Source organism: Myotis lucifugus, unplaced genomic scaffold (assembly GCF_000147115.1).
Source record: "Myotis lucifugus unplaced genomic scaffold, Myoluc2.0 scaffold_572, whole genome shotgun sequence".
Lineage (NCBI taxonomy): Eukaryota > Metazoa > Chordata > Mammalia > Chiroptera > Vespertilionidae > Myotis > Myotis lucifugus.
Genome location: NW_005871620.1, coordinates 281,760 through 304,862, shown reverse-complemented (window position 1 = coordinate 304,862; position 23,103 = coordinate 281,760). Strand labels below are relative to the sequence as shown.

Genomic DNA, 23,103 nt, shown 5'->3' with positions numbered 1-23,103 from the left:
GGGGCCCTGGGTTGGGCTGCACCATACCCACCAGGACAGTTGTACCCCACACTCACGATGGTCTCCCTAAGCCAGGTACCAGACAGCGCTGGTCCTGACACGTACTCTGAGAAGCTCATATCACGAGGGAATTTGGTGGTGGTGCCCACCACCAAAGCCAACAATTTACAAGCACCTAAATTTCCCATTCCCAAGCTTTTCACGAAAGATCACCAGAATCAGTCCTGGCCAGGTTGCTTAGTTGGTAGGAGCGTCATCCTATACAGCAAAAGGTGGTGGGTTCAATTCCCAGTCAGGGCACACACCAAGGTTTCAGGTTCAATCCCCAGTCATGGCACATGTGGGAGGCAACTGATCCATGTTTCTCTCTCACATCGATGTTTCTCTCTCTTCTCTCTCTCTCTCTCTCTCTCTCTCTCTCTCTCTCTCTCTCTCTTTCTCTCTCTTTCTCCCTCTCCCTTCCTCCGTCTAAAATCAATAAAAGAGTGTATATATATATATATATATATATATATATATATATATATAATAAAAAACTAAAAACCGCCAGAATCATAGTTTGCAAAACTAGCTCAGAACAGAAAGTTCTGGTGGCCCTTGGTCTACCAGGTGCAGATCACAGAGCAGTTTAGCTGAAAATCAGTGTTTTATTTTCTAGTGGAGGATGGTTCAGAAGTAGCTAGAAACTTTAAAAAACCAACCTGAAGAGCCTAACTAAAGGCTGTTCTGTAAGCCCCATCACAAACCAACCTGCCCTGAGGCACCCGAGGAGGCCTGAGCCCTCGCCGTCCCACCGCCGCCTGCCCCTCCAGCTCACCCACACCCAGCACTGCTGACCTCCTCAGAGTCTTACAAATACAGGTCATGAGCATACGTGTATTCAAGGACAGGTCTCTCCATAACAACACGGATGGATCTCAGAAGTGTGATGTGAGCGAAAGAAGGCAGACACCAAAGAGCACCTATTGTATAAGCCTATTGTTATCAAGTTCAAGCTGGTCAAAGTCATCTGTACCGACTCCGGGCAGTGGTGACCTTCTGCGGGGCACACCTGGGCCTGGGTGTGTTTCTAGAGGCTGCTCCTGTCCCTCTGACGCTCGGGTGCAGGTTACACGGGTGCGCTCAGTTTGTGAGGATTCACTGAGCTGAGCATTCAGGACGCACATGCTTTCCCATGAGTGTAGTGACCTTCGATGGAGACTTTCCCATACTCCTGAACCGCGGTGGGCTGACACGAGAGGCTGTCCTGCTTCGTGGCCCTCATGGGCACCCGGCCGCACTCTTGGAGCCTGGGCTAGAGGCCTGGGCAGCACCGAAGAGGCGCAGGCCCACACTTACCTGCTGCAGCCGGTCCTCTTGCCTCCTGCTCTGACTCGGACGGTTGATGAAAGACCGCGTGGACACTTTGTAGTGATTCAGCAGGCAGACGATGACCACGACCATCACCGTCACCACCACGATGATGATGATGATCTGGGCGAACTCCAGCTCCGCTGCGAAGGAAGAGGAAACCGTGTTAACCACGTGCCCCACTCAGCTCCCCAGACCCCGCATCCTCAAGGCACTCTGACCATGACAACCACCAGGCATCGAAGGCCTCTTGCACGAATCTGCTCCTCAAGAGAACCTCATGAGAGAGAAGCTATTTTTCCCCAGGCCTGCTGCCCAAGGCCACTGCCAGACTTTGACATTCTAATAACATTTAAATAAAAGGAGACCCAGGCAGACCTGAGGTCTCAGCCTAACCTTGGTGCTCAGACAAATCTGTCTTTGCAATTTTATAATGAGAAGAACCAGAGGAAAATGTATTCCATTGGCCCTACGAGACCTCTGGAGGTGCTCTGCTGTAACTGACACCATTTCACACGGGAAATGCAAAGACCAGCCCAGTGCGTACGCCATAGGCTGGTGGACACACAGGCTACCCCTGCCTACTGGGCAGGTGAGCCCTTAAGGGCCATCTCTTGGGTATGAAAAGCTCAGCGTCTTCATTACCTAAACTCTGTTCCTGTGAGATGACTCGCCCACCCTTAGGGGAGTTAAGAAAGTCTCTCAAAACTGAAGCTGTTCCTCCCAGTATGTAATTTCTCTAAGAAAGTTAAACCCATCTTCATGGTTGAGTTTCCCAAAGCACATCCACACAGGACCCACATGGTACACACTGAAGAGGAAACCTATGTTGATAAAGTACTCCAACCTCCTTTCCTCAAAGCCGCTGCCTTTGGAAGTACCAGTTAATTTAGAAAATACATCTCCACTGTGTTAACTCCGCGGGGACCACACTTTATGAGCAGTCAGGTCACCATGGGTTCTGACACTGCCATGAAAGAGATTGTCTAAATGCCATTAACACATGCTTCACACACAAGTGTAGCGCCAAGGAGCTACTTCTGGAAGAACAGCACAGTGAGTTGTCAAGTAGAGAGGGAGGTGGTTCAAGCCCTTCAGTTCGCAGGGAGGAGCAGAGGCTCAGTGCTCAAAGGCAGCTGCGAACCCAGACTTTCTGCTTCCTGGCTTCCAGCTCATGGCTCTGCTGAGTGTTGGCTGCCTGTTCTCCCGAGTCTCCGCACGCTAAAAGGAAGTGACTGTCTGCACAGCGGCATCATGTTAAAGGGTGAGAGGCTCAGGAGGACGGCGAGGAGCACAGTGGTATAATGAAGGGCAAGAGAAAGAGGGGAGAGCTCTCTCTACTATGCTACTGCGTCACACTTGCAACACATACAGTATGCACACTCATACACACATATACATGTGCACACAGATACACATGCATGCATGCACACATGCACATGCACACAAAAGCACGTGTGGACATACACACATGGGTACAATGCACACATGCATACAAATACACACCTGTATCGGTACACATGCATACAAGGCATGCGCACAATGCACACCCTTTTGCTGCAGCAGGACTCAGGCCACTGGCCAATCGGGAAGCATTACAGGCTCACACTTGGGATGATGCAAAAGGGGACTGGGTAGCACCTTCCCCCCAGTATTTGCAGCTGTGTGCCTCCACCATCCACACCCTGGGAACAGAGGGGCAGGGGCCGGGATGGGGGTAGATGGAGGATCTTCCTGAATTCCGCCATGTCCTGCCCTGTAGCAGTGTCCTCCACTCCTGTCCTTGGCCCCCACATGCCGGAGGGAATGGAGATTTACATCGCACCCTCTGGACTGGGTTGGACTGCACTTGGCACTGGGCCTGTAGGGCCGTTGGTTCAGAGGTGCGCCTTAGGGAATGGAGAGCTGAGTGTGAGGGAACTGAACTATTGAGCCCCAGGTGGGGAGCAATTAAGGCCAGGTAGGTTTGCCGGGTACACCCCTAGCTGGCAGTAAAAGGGCAGATCCCAGTGGGCATGGCTGACTGTGGAGGTTCAGGCAGCAATGCCCTGAGTGGCTCTAGAGCAGCGGTTCTCAACCTGTGGGTCGCGACCCCTTTGGGGGTCGAACGACCCTTTCACAGGGGTTGCCTAAGACCATCGGAAAACACATATATAATTACATATTGTTTTTGTGATTAATCACTATGCTTTAGTTATGTTCAATTTGTAACAATGAAAATACATCCTGTATATCAGATATTTACATTATGATTCATAACAGTAGCAAAATTACAGTTATGAAGTAGCAACGAAAATAATTTTATGGTTGGGTCACAACATGAGGAACTGTATTAAAGGGTCGCGGCGATAGGAAGGTTGAGAACCACTGCTCTAGAGGCTGGCAGTCAGCAAGACCCAAGCTCCCCACCTCCCCTTCCTAGTGTCACCTCTCTGGACACCCCTGAGGTCTAATGGCTGATTTGGCAAGGCCTCCGGAGGCCCTGGGTGCCAAGTTCATCCCCGAGGGCTTCAGCATCTACTTCCTGTGGGGAATTTATGTACACCCAATCCCCTCCCAGGGACTATCAGAACATGATAGGAGCCTCCTGGAAAAGACTGAAATTTCTCTCAATCGGAGGGAATAGACTAGGAACCTTCACATCTGAGGTACAGATATAAATGTGACCTCATTTATCCTCACAGGCTGTGGGATGTGTGGCATGCTTATTAACCCAGAAACACTGCCTTCATGACCCTGCCTTTGCACATAACATTTCCATGTCCAGGACACCCCGTGTCTTTTGGTGCCCATGTCACATGGTGCCTGTGTGGCCATGTGATTGGATCCCTTTCTTTGCCACTTATAAGATGTTGACTGTCTGTCTCTCATAGGAAACTATGATCAGAAACCTACTTCTATTTATCTTGTATTTTTGGTGTCAGGCATGGGGTGGTGCCTGTCAGGTAGTTAAGTGACTTCATCACTAAGTGGGGAATCAATGAATGAGTCTGGAGCACCCATGTTGAGGCCAAGACCTCGCTTCTGGGACGCATGGCTCCACCTGCGGAGGTGTGCTCCCTGCGAGGACAGCTACTGCTGACAGGCCTGAAGCCTGCATGGGCCAGAGTACACAAGGAGTGCGACTCAGCAGAGCTGTGAGGATATGTGCAGAGGGGTGAGCTGCCAACCCAGGGACTATCACCGCAGTGGTAAGCAGTCACTGACCTAAGCCGGGAGTTGATTCTGCTTAGGCCAAAGGTGGTCAAGGTAGCCCTGGCTGGGTGGCGCGCACGTACAGGGAACGTTATAGAGTGAAAGAAGATGTAGTGTCGAGGATTGAGAAAGGTATGTTGAGATGGTTTGGACATATAGAGAGGATGAACGAAAGGAGATAGATGAAACAAGTATACAAGACGAGTGTGGATGGAGAGTTGGAAGGGGTCAACCTCAGCGAACGTACCTCAATCAGATTGAGGACGTTTTTAGCAAAGGCCAGCTTAGGAGTACCCTAATTAAGTTAATAACAATGTACCTACCTATATAGTCTAAGTTTAAAAATTTGCTCTCAAAAGAAATTTCAATCGTTGTACTGTTGATATTTGGCTCTGTTGACTAATGAGTTTGCCGACCACTGTCCTAGGTCATCTTTTCCTGAATATGGAAAGCGATGCAGATACCCATTCATAGCAGAGTAATCCAATTATATTTTCATAATTCTATGGACATATTTGGGCATATTTGTTGCGTTCCATTTGAAAAGGATTTTTATTATAAAAATGACCTTTAAAATTTAAACGATATAGAATGAAATAGTGTATAATGTAAAAATTCCCCTTTATGGGCCGTGCTGTCCTGGGGGTGGGGAGCACAGTTCACCCATTGTGTGTATTTGTACATTTGCCTATTGAATAAGGGCTTTCTTCTTATTAATGAATGGAATCATTGTACAAACATTGTTCTAGTTTTTTTCATGTAATACATCACAGACATCTTAAACAAGAATATATATAGACCAACCTCAGTCTTTATGGAGGCCATTATTCCAGAATACAAATATACTAGACCTTACATTTTCCACTTGATGGATGTTTAGGTAGTTCCTTCTTCTTTTTTCTATTATGACCCAAAGATTGTGTGTACATGCATGTGTGTGTGGGTATCAATGTGTGTGTTGACCCACATTTGCAAGTATCCCTATAGGAAAGATTCCTAAAATTGAAATTTCTGGATCAAGGATATTCCTTTTAAATGCTGATGGCTACGGAGACCCTGCTTTATAAAAAGGCCCTTGCCAAGAGGAGGTGCTCCTCACATCTTCATTAATATTGAACACTCACCCTTTTCATTTGTACAACTCTGATGGGCAAAAATACATATCTTGTTTTATTTGTATTTCCCTAATTCCTGGTAATTTTAGATCTTTCCCTATGGTTATTGGTAATTTATATTTTTATTTTTCATAATCACATTAGCTTATTTATAGTTATCTCATTTGTTTGTAAGCAGTCTTTACATATTATGGCTATAAATCTTTGTTGGTTACATGTAGTGCTAATATTTTCTCCTAGTCTTCACTTCTTTAAATTTTTCTATGAGTTTCTCTATAGGAAATATAAATTTTTATGTCATCAACTACTGTCTCTCTTTCCTCTACGGCTTCTACACTTCCTGTTTGATTAGAAAGGTCGTCTCTAATATTCTTAAAATATTTTTCTTCTAAGTTTTTTGCAGTTAGCATTTTCATGTTTTATTCACTCTGGATTTGATTTGTTTTCATCTGAGCCAGCAGATAGCACATTTAATACTGTTTGAAAGGCATGAATCTTCTGATCTAACGTCATATTAAATAGTTCACTGAAAGCAAGGGTAAAGCAAGAAAGATCTCAGTTGTGGGAAACAGTGTATAGTCCCACCATCTTTCTTTCCCAGGGGACTTCCTGCTCTTGGGCTGCACTTTACCAGCTTCTTGTCAACATGCCATGCCTGCTGGGAGGTGCTGGCACCTGGAAGGTCCAACCTACCCCCCAATGTGTCCAAACTTGCTGCACTTCCTTCCTCGGCTCCACCCTCCTGATCTGCTTAGACCAGAGTTCACAAGTACTTTTGTCTCAGGATCCCTCCATTCTCTTAAAAGTGACTGATTATTCCCAAAGAGCTTTGTTTGTGTGATGACGTCTATCGATATTTCCCATACTTGAAATTAAAACGGAAAATTTTAAATATTTATTCATTAAAAATACACTCATTATATGCTAACATATATCACTTGATAAAATAACTGTATTTTTCAAAACAAAAAAATTAGTGATAAGAGTGGCATTCCTTTTGTTGTTTTTTCTTAAAGATCTTAAAAATTGATTTTTAGAAAGAGAAGAAGGGAGGGAGGGAGGGAGGGAGGAAGGGAGAGAGAGAGAGAGAGAGAGAGAGAGAGAGAGAGAGAGAGAGAGAAACATCCATGTGAGAGCGATACAACCATTGTCTGCCTCCTGCATGCCCCCTACCGAGGATGGAGCCTGCAACCCAGGCATATACCCTGACCAGAATGGAATCGGCAAGTTTTTGGTACACAGGATGATGCCCAACCAAGCCGCACCAGCCAGGGCAAGAGTGGCATTTCATTATATTCCTGCACATCTCTTTAATATCTGTCTGAACAGAAGAGAGCTGGATTCTCCTCTCTGCTTCACTCTCAATGTGTTGTGACATGTTGTTTTAGTTAAGGTATATGAAGAAGATCTGGCCTCATTGGCACCCTGGGAGGGTTTTGGGGACCCCCTGGATCTTCAGCCATACTTGGAGAACTGGTGGTCTAGACAAACTGACAGCAGGCACTCTGGTACAAACATTAGCAGCCTGGCTTTCTTGGGGACATTGCAGATGCCAGGGTTTGAGATGTGGTTGAAATAGCTCCAGGGTCACTGTCCTGAGTTTTCATGCATGAGAATGGCCACAGCAGGTGCATTATGACAGAGGACACACAGTGACCCTAGGGGTTCACAGGCATGTGAAGCGCTGAACTTGCCTGGGGCAGGGCGAGGGCAGAGCTTGGCAGAACTGGGTCTTCAGGGCGCCACTCACTGAGGCAAGCAGTGAAGCCCAGCTGGCCACTCTGGGTGACAGAAGCCCCATCAGAGCCTGAGCTACTATAGCCCTTGGGCCAGCATGAGAGGCAGCTCTTCCTGCAGGACTGGCCCAGGTCCCAAAGACCACTGTCCTAACAACCACGTCCTCATCAGGCACAGAAGCAGCAGCAGCAATCTGACCCCTGGCTCCATGTCAAGCTCACCTGTGGCACTCCCTGAAGCCCCAACGTCGGGGACCCATGTGACACTGTGAAGCTCCCGGGCACGGAGCCCCACTAGAGCCTTGCAGCCCCCGTCCAATGAGCAGCAGACCTTTGCTTTGAACTCTGGGCCACATCAGTCAATGAAGACAGACTTTTCTTGAACACGAACAACTGGAAAAACGAAGCTTTTACTCTCTTTGGGGCTACAAATACTCCCCAAGAGGGGTCAGAGGATTCTTAAAGTGAGAATTCGTGCAAACAGAGAGAGGATTCTAGGAAGCAAGCATGATGACTTCTGGACCCCAGAGTCTTGTGCTACCAATACCCTCTTTCTTCAAGACCTTACTCAAGCTCACGAGGGGAATACAAGCAACCCCCATGCCTGTCCTCCCACACCCTCTTTCACTCCAAACAGGAAGATTCTACTGAAAAATGCATCACAAAGAGCAAATTAAGTCAAGACCATACCACCACAGGATGTCCGCAGCCTGGATGGCAGATGGGAAGGGCAGATGGGGGAGGGGCTGTAGACCCGCAAACCCAGCTGCTCTCCTCCCGTCTGTCTATACGTTTTGCAATGACTGTGATAGGCGATCTTTGTCTCTCCTTTCGCCATTCCTGAACCCTCCCTCCACGTCCCCCACCCCTACATGGAGACTGCTCAGGGGCAGTCAGGACCCCAAAGTGTTTTGCCAGCGCCCAACATGACCCTGTTGCCAAAGGCCTAATTTTACATCTTCTCAAGACAATAACTTTCATAGAACAAGTAAAAGGAATTTTATATTTTAAAAAAAAACCCTCAACAACCCTGCATTCCCACCTCTGAAAGTATCAGATGAAATTCAGCACACCTGTTCTTCAAAGTCTCCAGTTTCAAGATTTCTGTGTTTCTGATCTCAACCACAGACGTGTCCAGGGCTCCAGGGACCTCACCCAGCAGCGCCCTGTACGCAGTCAGGACTCAGGGGGGCCAAACCCTCTCCACTTCCTGCTGAAACCACCATCCCTTCAAGGTGGCAGCTCCTGGCCACACATTCCCGCACACATGCCCGCCCCACACACACACACATACCCTCCCAGCTTGTACCCATTTCTCTTCCATGTGCTCCAGGCTTGAAGGCCCAGGGTGCAAGGCTGTGCACAGGGCAGCAGAAGGTGCAGTGAGGCCTGTTACCCACCCCACAGGGAACTCCCTGGACAAGGCCCGGAGACGCATATTATCAGACAGGTGCATGCACGCTACTGCTCCGGAGAACCCATGCACCCCACCCTGTGGAGCTGCAGTCTGTCCACAAAAGTGAGGTAGATGCCAGCTGACACCTGGCACTACACTTGGGCCTTGCTGCCCTTCCTGCCCCTGGTCTGCCCACGTCTGGTCCTTCAAGATGTTGTCTATTTTCATGTTGAAGGGCAGAGGCTATGTGTAATGGTGCACAGAAAGGAAAAATGCCGATAACCTCTCTCTTCAAGACCCTATTCCAGCTTTGGTTTTAGGGGATGGGATGGAAAGGGGAGGCTAAGAGGAGAATGAATTTCAATGAACTTAATAAAGTTTAAAAAAACTTATAGGAATGGTAGAGTTCTGAGAGAATAACAGGGATACTTTGGGGTTTCCAAAATGTCATATGCCCTATAGGGATTCTGACCACAGCCCACTGAGTCAGTTTTCCTTGATTTCAATAACTACTGATATCAACAGAAGAACGTCAAAAAGCAGGCCACACAAGGAGAGAATTTGAGGCCAAAGTCAAATTTTCACACTCTCCCTCTTCTCATGGGGCTATACAGCTCATGACGTTGCAATGGATGAGTCAGTGCCACCCAAACACCAGAAATTTTATAATAAATCTATCCTTAAATGTACAGGAAGGCATCACACCACCTTACATAATTACCGTAAACCGGTGACAGTGACAACAGTGATGATGGCATCTCTGTGTTTTTATAGAAACATCTCCGAGAGGTTCCAAGATGCGCAGCAGAGAATTACAGAAACGGGGGCTGTGTGAGGCCTGTGGGTCTATTCCCTGGTGCAACGAAGAGCTGCACTGACTCATACGAGAGGCATGAGCGTCTGTACTATTTTTGAAGAACTTTGGGGGAAGTGTGGTTCTACCACCTTAGGTTCCTAATATAACACTCATTTCTATTTGTGGTCTGGTTAACACCATCTTCCATTTGGTCTTTCCTCCATGAATATAGCATCCTTCACAGAAGTCCTACTTTCTAAACGTGTGATTATTTTTAAGTTTCAGATACATAAGTTATGCCCTTTCTGACCCTATAACAGGGGAGGTTCTGGGCCTCCCAACAGCCCCCTCCTTCCACCAGGCCAAGCAAACACCTGGCAGCATCAGAAAAGTTGCAACGCAGAATACGATGACAGCGCTGACTGCTCTCCGCAATCCCTGCACAGCACCCCAGGGGTTCATCTCCCACCCTGGCCGTCCCCATGAGGTACTGCCCTTCTCTCCCCCCCAAGTGCCAGCATCTCCTGGGAACACTGAGACCACTGGGGGGAGAGGGGGTAGGCCAGTTGCCAGGGCTAGCGCACCCTCCAGGCAGCCCCTCTCTCCAGAGCTCTCCTAGGCCCCCACCGTGGCTCAGGCACAGTGAATGGATGCCTGCATTGCCTTCCTCTCTATCTTCCTGGGCAGAGGTGGGTGTGGTGAGAAGATGACAGCCTGGGGGTGTCTTACTCTTTATTTATGGCTCTGTGACACTTTTTAAAGTGCTGAACGTTCCTAAAGGCTAGTGGATTCTTTCCCGAATCCTACAGAGACTGGGCGGTGGGGGCAGGAAGATGGGTGGGGGCAGGAGTCGGGATCCACATAGACTATAATTGTCTCAAGTTTGTGAACTGTTAGTATAAAAATACTCTCGGAGACTTTAATGGTTGAATGAAAATTCACACTCATTGGTTGAGGGGGGGGGGGAATTCAGCCTGTGTTATAAGAATAACTTCACAGCTTGAAGGTCAGAAGGCAAATGAGTAAGGGCTGTAATCATAACGATTATATTATATGCAGGGTGGGGCAAAAGTAGGTTTACGGTTGTGAGTACGTGAAACAGAGTTTACTCTTGTATTATTACTTATTAATTATTGTATTATTTTCTACATGAGCAACTGTAAAATAAACCTCCTTTGCCCCACCCTGTATTCTGAACTTTCTTTTCCTCAGGGTGGGTTGGCTACTCTGATCTATCCTACAACAAGCAGAACAACAGGAGGGGAAAAGAGCCACCCAGATTTGGAAGTACCCAGATTTGGGTCACTCCTGGCGTTAACTTCCTTTAGAATGTCTCTCCTAACTCCTTGCTGATGGGCTCTCTACCCCTGGGGGGCTCCCCTGCATGCATTTGAACCCTGGCACAGCACTTATCACTCACTGTCTTGTTGGTACCCATTTTCTGGTCTTCCTCCCCCATGGAGTGAGCCCTGGGACAGCATCCTGTTCTGTAGCATCCTCAGCAGGTAGCAGGCACCTGGCCCAGGCCGGTGCTCGTTACAGACAACTGAGGAAGAAGTCCCTGAAGGAAGGGGCCCCAAGGACCAAGTCATATTTGAACAGTGTCTAGCGCAGAACCATATTCCACTAAACATTTATTGATGACTTTAGTAGAAAAGTTTTGCTAAAGTTTTCATATTCTGTAACAATTATTCAACGATTGCTGCTTCCTCTAGGCGGTGTGAACTGTCCCTGGAAAGAGCCTCGGTCTGCTACAAGCTACCTGTGTACAGAATCCTACCGATAGTCACATATTTATAATGAACGTTTTGCATGATAATGAAAGTGGGGATGTTCCTATGATCTGTAGGGGAGAGATGAAAGCAGAGCATAAACGGCACAGGGCCCTCGGAGGGCAAGGTATGGCCCGGGCACATCTGCCGGACTCCGGTCCAAGCCCAGGTGCCTTTGATGGCACTGGCAAGCAGGTAGTAGTGAGAGACAATCAGATTGACCATTTAATCCCCAGAATGCAGATACTGTGAGTCCATCTGGCTAGAATAACATCTTTTTAATTTACTGAGGTCGAAGCACTCATCCAACACAACTTTCCACTATGCATTTCAGAATCTAGAGTTTTGTGATCTCTTCACAAAGAAATTTAGCTAAATATGTTCCAATCAAAGATAACTGGCAGGATTTTCTGAAAACACAGCAGAGCAGCAAGAGCAATTAGGACCTTTGAAAAGTCTATCCCTCTGCCAGGCTATAAATGGGAAGAGATACCTGGGTAAAACCATAATTCCCTCTATATAATTCATTTGAAGTCCACCCTTCCCCAGCCCCACATTATTAAATTAGAAAAGTGTCTCAGAAAATAATAGCTGCACCAGTCACTGTCTTATTCACAGTTGAGAGCAGTGGGCTGTGAGTGCTCCCTGGCCAGCAGTCAGTCTGTCTGTCTCCCTCTCAGAGTCACAGGTCTTTCCTAACATCTACTGTTACTGCACTGGTGCCTGAGAAACTACCCAGGGAACCACCCACATCCTGAGGAATGCATCTTTTCTTTAAAATGCTGTTTTTAGTGACTCAGGGTGAAAACAAAGCACTCACGAGTGAGTAACAATATCCAGGGGAGGTCTCAACCTCACTCACAGAGCATGTGAGAACCCCAAACTCCAAAGCAACAAACCTATGTATTTATGCACAATATCTCCAACATAAACAAAATGATTATAGAGGAGGAAAAAAATGAAAAAGCCTAAAATACATCTTCCTAAAGAGAGTTGAGCCCCGAAGTGTTCTCAGAGCTGACAGACCCACCCCCACCCCCACCACCACTTAGGGAGACGCAAACTTCTTAACTTTTCTCAATTCTATCCTCAGACTAAACTCCAAGAACAACCACAACCAGCCCCTGAGAGCAGGCAGCACCCACAGCTGGCCCTTGGAAGTGTACCTCTTTTCAAGAACAGGTCTTTAAACGGGGCCTCCTTCAGTGTGCTGTTGCTCAGGTGGTCACTGGACATAATCGAGTCCTTTGCAAGGGGGAGTCCAACTGTGATGCTGCCCCCCCAGTTCAAAGCATCCCTTCAGCCTCAGGCAATCTCCTCTCCAGGCAGCTCAGAGGTGCAGTTATAACCAGCGAGATGTGTGTGTGTGTGTGTGTGTGTGTGTGTGTGTGTGTGTGTGTCTTTCTACTGTATCAGCGGGGCCCAGCCCAGGTGCTAGACTCAAATGCTGTGGCTCCGACCGCAGACTGTGGCTACCAATTATCAACTGCCATCCACAGAAACCGGGAGCTCTGCGGCAGGAAGCCGCTGGTGTCACAGAGCAGATAACAAGTCCAGGGTCTGAACTCCTGAGAGCATCTGAACACCCAGGGTTTTAAACAGCAACACACAGCAATTATTAGTTTGCATTTCTTGTGCGTGGCCTCAGACGGGACATGTTACACACACAGATGAGTGGAATGCTGCTAGACAGATCATCTTCTGGTTCAATTTCGTCCAGTAATCTTTTTAACAGGCAAATATCAAACCAGACAAGAGAGAAAGGGGAAATCTACAAATCTCAATCCAATATTTCTCCCCATGATTTCTGCTAGAGGCTTTCAGAGTTGAAGAAATGGAGAGAGAGAGGGGGGGGGAGAGCTTACCGAGGCAGCATGCAGCAGCATGTGTAAACAGGCAGGGACGCTTAGCTACTCATGCTTTTCTGCTGTGAATCCAGCCTCAAGAGCACGTCCGGGCTCAGAGCGCACGCCGTGTCCCTCACGGCAGGAGCCAAGCTGTGGGCTGTCCTCTGGGTCCTCTTCTCCCCAGAGTCTCTAACTGATGGGAGCAGCGTGCGTGGCTCCTGCAGCTATGCTCTGCACTGGCAACTGGCAAAGCCATAACCACAGCAGGAAACACTCACAGTTTCTCTCCCCGTGCTTCTCTCTCTCTCTCTCTCTCTCTCTCTCTCTCTGTCTCTCTCTCTCTCTCTCGTCATCATTATGTCTCCATGCATGGTAGTACAAATATTCCCCAGAGAATCCTCTACAGTCAGGACTCTCAATCTTCCTGTGCAATTTTAGTTTACAAGGTTCAGAAATTGCAGAAAAACAATCTCAGGTAATGAGAAAAGGCAATTCAAACACTAAAGCAGAGCCATATCTCAGGAGGGCGCTTTTTCCTGGTTCATTTTGTGCAAGCTCAGTCTCTTTTCCCCCGAGGTCTAACCAGTTCGGTTCATGTGTGCATAAAACATCTCCAGCGCATTCTGATGCCCTGGGCTGTGTGCAGAGACTTCAGAGAAGGCTCGGTGTCTGTCACCACACTGTACCGAAAAAGTCCTGCTGTGGCCTCAGAGAAAAGGGCAGCATGCCACGGGAATATTGCAAATAACCCCAGCCACAAGCACTGCTCTGTGACCAGAATAGCCTTTGTTTTTCCTTATTTAGGGTAAATAGCAATGATGTGGACCATAACAATAGTTTTGGCTGTAGGAGGAGTTGTCAAAGCAAAACTAAACTGTTGGTTACTGCCAGCATTAGAAACAAGAATAGTTACGTCAGCAGCTGGTCCCTGCTGTCTGTCACCTGGGGCCAAGGAGAGCGGCTGGGCCTGATGTCACCTCTGGTCCTCAGGTTGGCGAGAAGACACCACGCTCTCATGTTCTAATTACTGGGGTGAGGTGGGGGGAAGGGGGCAGGAAAGGAACAAAAATTCATCAAGAAGATTTCCCCAGGATTTCATGTGGATAAAAGACATGGGAATTTCAGCAGGAAAATTAACAGTTGTATACATTTGCATGTGCCAATCAAGACAGCCTGATTTTTCTGGAGCCATTTCCATATTTAAAATGTAACTCCCCTCTCTTATGTTATACTTTTCCCAGACTTCTGCTCCAAGTCACATAACTGGGTGAATGAAGAGGGCAAGGCTCCAGCGACTGGGCTGGGGTTTGGTCACCCAGCTCAGGGACCCTCCTCCGAGGAGAGCTGGCCTCAGAAAGCATTGAGAGCCGCTCCTGCTGCGAGCTGGGCCTCCTGGGTTCTCCCCGGTCCTGCAGCCCTGGGTCCGGGAATGGCAGTTTCTGGGCAGTTTAGTCGTGGTGATAAGATCACTCTGGAATCAGGTCCTTTGAGAGGAGTATTCACAAGATTGCATATGACTGTCATGCGGGTCTATCATTGAAAATTTGAGATTTTGGTCAACATACGGGACTTGAAAATCTGTTCTGTCATTTGCTAATAGACATATTAGCATTTTCACATGGTGGCAAATAGTCCTCTTTGGGGACTATTATTTAAAATGCAAATTTCATGGATTAAAAAATCAAGATATTTTTCATTTTTAATGGCTGCAGGGTATTCCACTCTGCCTTACACATTTATTTTGTTTGGCTAGCTTCCCCATCAACTGGGCATTTGGGTTATGGGAAATCGGTCTTAATTAAGCTCCTTGTTCATTCTGCTTAATCATGCTCAGCGTTTAATCTGTTTTTAAAAGTCACTTTAAGAGCCTTTGACTTTATGGATGACGCCTTCTTTTCAAAACACTGCCCACACCTCGCAGCAGGCTGGCTGGCATGTGCCGTGCTGTTCTCGGGGCGGAGGTGAGTGTCCATCAGCGCCACGGGGCTGTGTGTCACGCGTGTCTGCCTGCCGCTTGGTTAACTCGGCACTACACCATTTTCCCGCATTCACCGAAGGGCAGTGGGGCTACGTCACCAAGGGGTGGTTTTAATTTCGTTCCTATTCCCTTTTAAGCACCAGCCTGAGGAGAATGCTTTGGGAAGAAACTCATGACAAACATATTATTTTTTCCCCTTTCTATTGAATTGATTGAGATGACACTGGTTAACAAAATTATACAGGTTTCAGGTGCACAATTCCACACACATCATCTGTACACTGTATTGTGTGTTCACCACCTCAAGTCAAGTCTCTGTCCGTCACCCTGTTTCCCCCCGACACCCTCTTCCACCTTCTCCCACCCCCCGAAACATCTTATTCTAGCTGGTCACGAGGATATGTGGATCACGGGGGCCTTTTAAATAAGTGCCAATATTTCTGTCCCCCTAATTCAGGGAAAGTGGCAGCATGCACAGCAGAAGGGCGTGAGAAGAAATAAGCCTGCTGAACAAAAACGTACAAGTAGGGAAGTGTAAAAAACCATGTACATTCAAGAAATCTTTCCTCCTTGTCTTTAAATGTGCATTTTTAAAAGGAGTACTCTGATTTTACTAATGTAAGTTTGGTGTAGTTAATAAATGTCCCTAAGCTGTGCAAGGTTTCCCTGTGTACAGCAGAGGCCTGGAGAAAGGTGCAAGGGCGGGTAACTAAGACAGATATTTGCACAAGGGTCTGTTGATAGCAACAAGGACCTCAAGAGCCTCTGCCTTCACAGGCTCACTCTCCCAACATCTTCCAGGTTTCCTATATAAAGGTCTCAGTTCATTACTTCATCTGATAAATATTTACTAAGTGGTCACAGTCTTCAGGAGGAAATATATTAGACCTTCCATGTAATCCGACAGACAAGCATTTACTGTAGAGTTGAACTCGTCTTAGGTTCCATCTGTAGAAAGTAGCTTATTTAAGGAACTGAACCAGCTCTAAGGATTGGCTTCCAGCCCAGATCTGACTATGACAAGCTGAGGTGGCTGGAAGCACCCGTGTCCTGAGTGGCCAAGGGAGGCAGCACAGGGCAGGGATGTTAGCTCGGGGGCTACTCAGAGCTCATTAGCTTCCGAAAAAAATCTCTGGGTGATAAAGGGGTGCTCTGCTCTACCAGAATCTTTCTCTGTCACATACAACCTGGGTTAGCATCTAGCCTGGCCCAGTCCTCTGACTGAATCACCGTGGGCTTCTCAGTCATGCCCTGCTGTCCACCCATCCACCCCATTCTCCCACCTTCAACAGGTATCCCAGTCAAAACAGAGTTTTTCTACAGAAATAGACCATTTGGAGAGTTTGGAATACCTTTACGATGGTTACACAGCATAAAATTAGCATGTAAAAACATTTACAAAGATCTACTGTTCTGTTCTAGACACTTTCGAGTACCATAGTCTATCCTTTATCTTCATACAACCCTGAGAAACACATTTTCTTATTCCCACTTTATAGGGAGGGAGCTGAGTCGCAGAGAGGATGTTTTGTCCAAGGTCATGTGGCTGCTAAGAGGCGGGCTGGGAGTCAGAACCCTGGGCAGTCTGACTCAGAAGCTCCTACCCACCCACCCATCACTCCGCTCAGTGGGCAGTGAACTCAGAATTAATTATCTGACAGCCAACAAGCTAAAATCACCTGAAGCTAACCAGAGGATGTTAGTTGATGTATATGAACTTATTGGGATAATGTTAGCCTGATTCCTTTTAGGAACTAACTTGCAAATCCATGTTAAAGACTCTGTATCTTCACGTGTTGCCAGAGGCTCTCAGAGCCGTTTTATATGTCTCTTATGTCTGTTAGTGTGACTCCTGTTAAGAATTGATGGCCCTGTCCATTACAAATTCTCATTCTTTGAGGTTTATGACTGTGCTATAAAATTCTGCTCTGAGATGAAATTTTCCACATAAAAATTAAGCCCTGGAATTTGGCCTTTAGAAAACACAACAGTATATTTTAAGTAAGGCTGCTATGCTTAAAGTCACGAGGACTTTAAAAGAACACAAACTTTGTGCTCCTGCATACTCAAAACACAGTAATAGTTTGTTTGATATTTGTGGACATTAGCCTACAGCATAGAATAATTTTATAATGTATTCTTGGTGCTTAAAGATTTTAACACAGAGAGGTTCTTATGTAGAAACCTGAATGCTCTGCACGTGATCCAACCACAGTACTCGATTCCCCGTCATTTTGTACAAATGTCAGCAAATATAAAATATGAGACACGATGGAGCTAGCAAGAGAAGGTGAATTAAAAGTGTATTAAATAAATTAGTTTAAATCAAATAGCCTTGAAATAGGTTCCTAATATGCAACAATAATCCTGTATTAACAACAGACTTTGAAGTTTACCTTATGCATTATCCATGCTGCTACAGTATTTCTTCCTCTAATGGAAAAAAGAATTACATGTTATTCTGCATTTATGGCAATATAGATTTTCATAATGGCTAAGCTGCTCCTAATACATGGGTTATCCACCTTTTAAAACTGCAGCTACTCTTCCAAGTCCCAGAAGAAAATGAAAGGCAGTATAAAATTTTTATAGTGGCTACATTCAGGGGCCAGTTGGACCCAAGTTTGGGCTCTAGTCCGGCTATCTGACTATGTCAGCTTGAGCTAAACCCCTGTTTTCTCATCTTTAAAATGAGGCTAAGAATACCCACATCATATGGTGATTAGGAGGATAAAATGAAGAACACATAGAACCCTTGCTACTCCAAGGGTGGTCCATGGACCAGCAGCAGCACTGTCACTCCGGAGCTGGTTAGAAAGGCAGGGGCTTGTGCCCAGCCCTACTAAACCAGAGCCTGCCTTTGAACAAAATCCCCAGGTGACTCATTTGCACATCAAAGCATCTTCTGAAACATTGGTTTAATCCAAACTCCTCATTTGGACTAAATGAGCAAACCGGGGGCTCCGACAGTTTGTGTCTTTTGCACATCACACAGAGGAAACGAGACTGGAATCCAGGGCTCTGGTTTTGAACCAACGTGACTGCTACTCAATAATGACTTGAACAAATGGTGCTCAGCATGCAAGTGCTTGTGTGCACCTGTGTGTAAAATCATAATGCGGCCCTTCTGGGCTGAGGGCAGGGCCCAGTCCCACACAGGACAGGTGCTGCTTGCTGTCTTCCCACCTGTGCTGGCGGGCTGTTCCGGATCCATCCACACCCTGTAGGAGAGGCAGTAGGGGTTGACGGTGCTCTCAGGGCTCATGAGAACGGCAAAGCCAACCAACCTATGCTAACAGAGGCTCTGGTACCAGAATACAATTTCTAGGATAGTTGGCATTCTTTATAAAATCTCCAGAAGTCCCTCAGGAACTCTGGATACCATATGTTAAGAAAGAATTCTAATTTTACCTTTTGGGAAAAACTCAAGTGCTATGAGCAGACTCTTCCTAAAGACAGAATTATGAAGATGCCATTGGTCCACCGCTATGAACCTGGCCCGACTCCCTCATGTCCTCCCTGGCCTCCGTGCTCCCTGAGAGAGCCAGATGAAAGGAGAGTAGAGTCCTGGCACTGGAGAGTTCTGGAAACAGTGTTCCACTCCTGGTGCATGTGTTCTGCCGCTAGTCAGCTGCCGGCACCCCCAAACTGTTCTCCCTACCAACAAGGCTATTCACATAACCGACACATCAGCGAGGGGAAGCTCTTGAAGGAGTCGTGGAGGTGATCTACGCTAGGCCCTCTGCATGTCAGGTGACATATACACATATTCTATATAAATCATACTAAGAATTTTAATATTTAAAATATTCAATGCGGTGACTCAGAAAAATATTTTATTCTGCTTTTCAAATATAGTACATTTCTTGATTTCATCCAAAAGCTGTAAGGCTGAATATCCTTCACAAGTCATCCTATTTCTGGGTAGATCCTAAAAAATGAGGCTCAGCTGTTTTAACTCAGATCCTAGACCAGGGGTGGGCAAACTACGGCCCACGGGCCGGATCCGGCCTGTTTGAAATGAATAAAACTAAAAAAAAAAAAAAAAAAAGACCGTACCCTTTTATGTAATGATGTTTACTTTGAATTTATATTAGTTCACACAAACACTCCATCCATGCTTTTGTTCCGGCCCTCCGGTCCAGTTTAAGAACCCATTGTGGCCCTCGAGTCAAAAAGTTTGCCTACCCCTGTTAGACACTACTATTCTACTCCCAGGTCTTTTCCCCTTAAAAACTGTAACTGGCCCTTGAGATATGGGAACCACACTGACATCAGCACTGCAAACACTGTGCATTTTTGTGCACAAACAGTATACGGCACACATGTGGCATCCACAGTCGGTGTGGTGGTTCCGACATCACTCAACAGCACTGATCGTTATTCCCGAAGACTGTAAGACAGCGGTCCCTGCCATCACATGCATTTCCTGATGGCCTGACCCTGGACGAAGGGCCACACTGTCATCTCTGGAGCTTCTCTCTGTCTTGCCTACACATTCTAGGATGTGTCCAGTTAATTCTAAGACCTTCAGATTCCTGGCTTTCTCAAAAGCATTCATTTCTTCAGAATGAGATAAAGTCACAGCACATCCGAGGCTGTTAGTTAGTGGATTAGAGCATAGGCTAAGGCAAGCACTGGAAACATCCAAGTTAATCCAAAACTACGCCAGAGCTATATAACTAGACTCTGTTTAATCTCTGGCACTTTAAGACTAGTCTAGCACATATATGCTTTAAACACAAGAATCACTGCTCTCTGGTACCAGATCGCCTTTGGAAACATGAAGCGAATTCTCATTTATATCAGTGTTTAGAGCTGGGCACTTACTATGTGCCACTCACTGTGAGGGGACAGGGGATACAAAGAAAACCAGGAACTGTCCTTGTCCCTGACGTCTCCAGTTCATGTCCTGAGCACTAGCTAGTGACACAGTGAGACTGATGTGACTTAGTGCAGTACCCGGCAGTGCTCAGCACAGAGCAGGTGAATGAACAAATGAATAAATGTATGGGTTCCTCTAGGAGCACACAGTGGGGATACTTAACCCAAATGATAACAACAATAATAGCTAACACATAGCACTTACTATGTGCCAAGCAGCACTCCAAAGCAAGTACTCATTTAATTGAGCCTTACAACTATCATATGAGATGAGCACCAGTTATTACCCCAGTCTTACAAAGGAGGGAACGGAGGCACGGAGAGGTTATGTGACTTGCCCTTTGTCACGCAGCTAGTTAGTGGCAGTGCCAGAACTTGAACCAGGAAGTCTCACTTCAGAATCTACTAACCATTAGTCAGGCTAACTCTAAACGTGGCTGGTCCAGAGATGACCCCTGAGCCAAATCCTATTTTTGGAAGGACCTTGATCTAAGGGTGGGGCAAAAGTAGGTTTACAGTTGTTAATATGGAAAATAATATAATAATTAATAAATAATAACACAAGAATTAACTCTGTGTTTCACATACTCACAACTCTAAACCTACTTCTGCCCCACCCTGCATAAGCTCCATTTAAAGGATTCAAGAAATGAATTCAAGAAATGAATTCCTTCTGAGACCAAGGCTCCTGGAAAGGCTAGAAGTGCACTGAGACCACTTAACTCCACCAGCAGAGAATGAAGTCCTCCCCATCGCCGGGAAGATACTTGGAAGCAAACTTAACCACTGAAGCACTGGGCAATTCTCCTTTACGTTAAACGAAACCTATCTCTGGCAAATTAGGGCTATTGTCTTTTATGACTTTCCTTTTCATTGGGTCCAAACAGATGAAGCGGCTGGCTCTGTACTGTATAAAAAGGTAAGTAAAAATAAATGTAGATATTCATAAAAATCAGAGTTTTCCGGAAAAAAGCACCCCTTCCTTTTTGTTTTTTATTTCTAATTTATTGTGTCCATAACACTTCCTTTTCTTTCAGACTCAAAATGTCCTTTTGGTGTAGGGATTCACTGGAACCTATCCTAATACTAAACATTATAATGTGCCTGAAGAAATTGCTGTTTAATATCTTATTCACTTGTGAATTGAAAAAGTATTGAAACTAAAAGATAATTTTTATTTTTATTTTTTAAATATATTTTTATTGATTTCAGAGAGGAAGAGAGAGGGAGAGAGAGCTAGAAACATCAATGATGAGAATCATTGATTGGCTGCCTCCTGCACGTCCCCTACTGGGGATTGAGCCCGCAACCCTGGCATGTGCCCTTGGCCGAAATCGAACCTGGGACCCTTCAGTCCGCAGCAGAGGCTCTATCCACTGAATCAAATTGGCTAGGGCTAAAAGATAATTTTTAAATACACTTTGATGTCAGTCATATTTCTTTGTTTAAATGAGGAATCAATCTACATAGGCAATGAAATCACCACATGGAAACATGAAGAATTTAGGTGCACATACCAGGCCTGTGATTACCGAGATAATGAAGATAAAGTGGGCTTTATGAGAACATCATGCCACCATGAAACAGGCAGAAACCAAAATAGTTAGGAAAGCAAGCACCCACTGCTCCAAAGGCCTGAGAAGGCCTTTTATGTGGATAAGGAGAAATGTGGTTTTGTTTTGATTAAAAGTGACCTTAATCAAGTCTGTTATTCTCAACAAAAACATCCAAATTAGGAAAGCAATAAAATATATCAAAATAGAGTGGCAATAATAAAAATCTTCAGAGTTTCCACAGGAAGAATGGGTTTCTGGCACAAACTCACTTAATCTTGGTTATACAAATAAAACTGAATTTTTAAAAATTTAAAGAGCCAGAATGATAATATTGTCAACGTCTTTACAATATTTTTCTTGAAATATACCTTACAGAAAAACTTTTTAAAATTATCATTTAGTACTCTGAGAGGCAACTATACCCTTACAAAATGTATCCTACATAATAAAACCCTAATATGCAAATCGACCGAACAGCGGAATGACCAGTTGCTATGCCATGCACTGACCATCAAGGGGCAGACGCTCAATGCAGGAGCTGCCCCCTGGTGGTCAGTGTGCTCCCACTGGGTGAGCACCGCTCAGTCAGAAGCCAGGTTCAAGGCTGGCAAGCACAGTGGCGGTGGTGGGAGCCTCTCCCGCCTTTGCTGCAGACGGGTGGTAAGGAGCAAGGGGTCCTGGACTGCGAGAGCCCCCGACTGCAAGAGGGATATCTGACTGCTGGCTTAAGCGGACATCCCCTGAGGGGTCCTGGACTACAAAAAGGTGCAGGCCAGGCTGAGGGACCCTCTCAACCCCCAGTGCACAAATGTCATGCACCAGGCCTCTAGTTTCTTAAATAATAAAGCTTTAAAATTGAAATCAGTCCTTGATTCATGGGCAGCAGAATAGATGTTGTGTTAGTGTCACCTCAGGTGACCTTTAGTTGGAGCATAGGCCTGGCTGGCCACTTCAGAGGTGCAGGCTACACAGGGGCTGTGCAGAGGTCTTGGGCATGCTGGGATGCAGGTCTGCCTCTCAGATTCCAACTGGCTACCCAGCATGTGTGGTGGCAGTGTCCAGTGTGGGAGGTGGGCCGAAGGCTGTAGCACCTCCAGGCTTCCTGCAGCTCCCTGCTTCCCCACTACCAGAGACAGTCCGTTGGAGTGCCAGGGAGTCTCCCCATTGGTCAAGATGGTACAGGGGACGGTTCTTACACTGAGCATGCCAAAAGCTAGAAAGGTGACTGGATAGGACCCTGGCATGGCACGCCAAAAGCTAGCAACAGAGGGCTTTATAAGAACAGCGGGCTTGAGCAGGAAGCGGGGATGGTCTTTGAGACGAAAGTCCACCATTCTCCCAGGTTGCAACACCTGAATAAAACGTCTTTCCTTTTGTAGCAGCACCTATCTCATAAGTTTGGCTTTCATTGGGGCAGGCAGCCGAACGTGGGTTTTTGGTTACATCAGCAGGCATGAAAACATTAATCTCATTGTATG

The 23,103-nt window shown here is 46.3% G+C and overlaps 1 protein-coding gene across 8 annotated transcripts in view; it reads right to left on the bottom strand.

Moving 5' to 3' along the window:
* Nucleotides 1-23,103, bottom strand: part of LDLRAD4 (low density lipoprotein receptor class A domain containing 4) — a 319,552-nt gene that overhangs the window by 14,727 nt on the left and 281,722 nt on the right. For 4 of the 8 annotated variants that reach the window (XM_014446773.2, XM_014446774.2, XM_023745705.1 and 1 more), the window contains one exon: nucleotides 1,339-1,493. In XM_014446773.2, the coding sequence (XP_014302259.1) occupies nucleotides 1,339-1,493 (155 nt within the window). Of the gene's footprint in view, nucleotides 1-1,338; nucleotides 1,494-12,526; nucleotides 12,657-13,225; nucleotides 13,515-14,120; nucleotides 14,217-17,581; nucleotides 17,619-23,103 lie in introns of those variants that run through there. The other 4 variants (XM_023745707.1, XM_023745708.1, XM_014446775.2 and 1 more) reach the window with 4 other exon arrangements.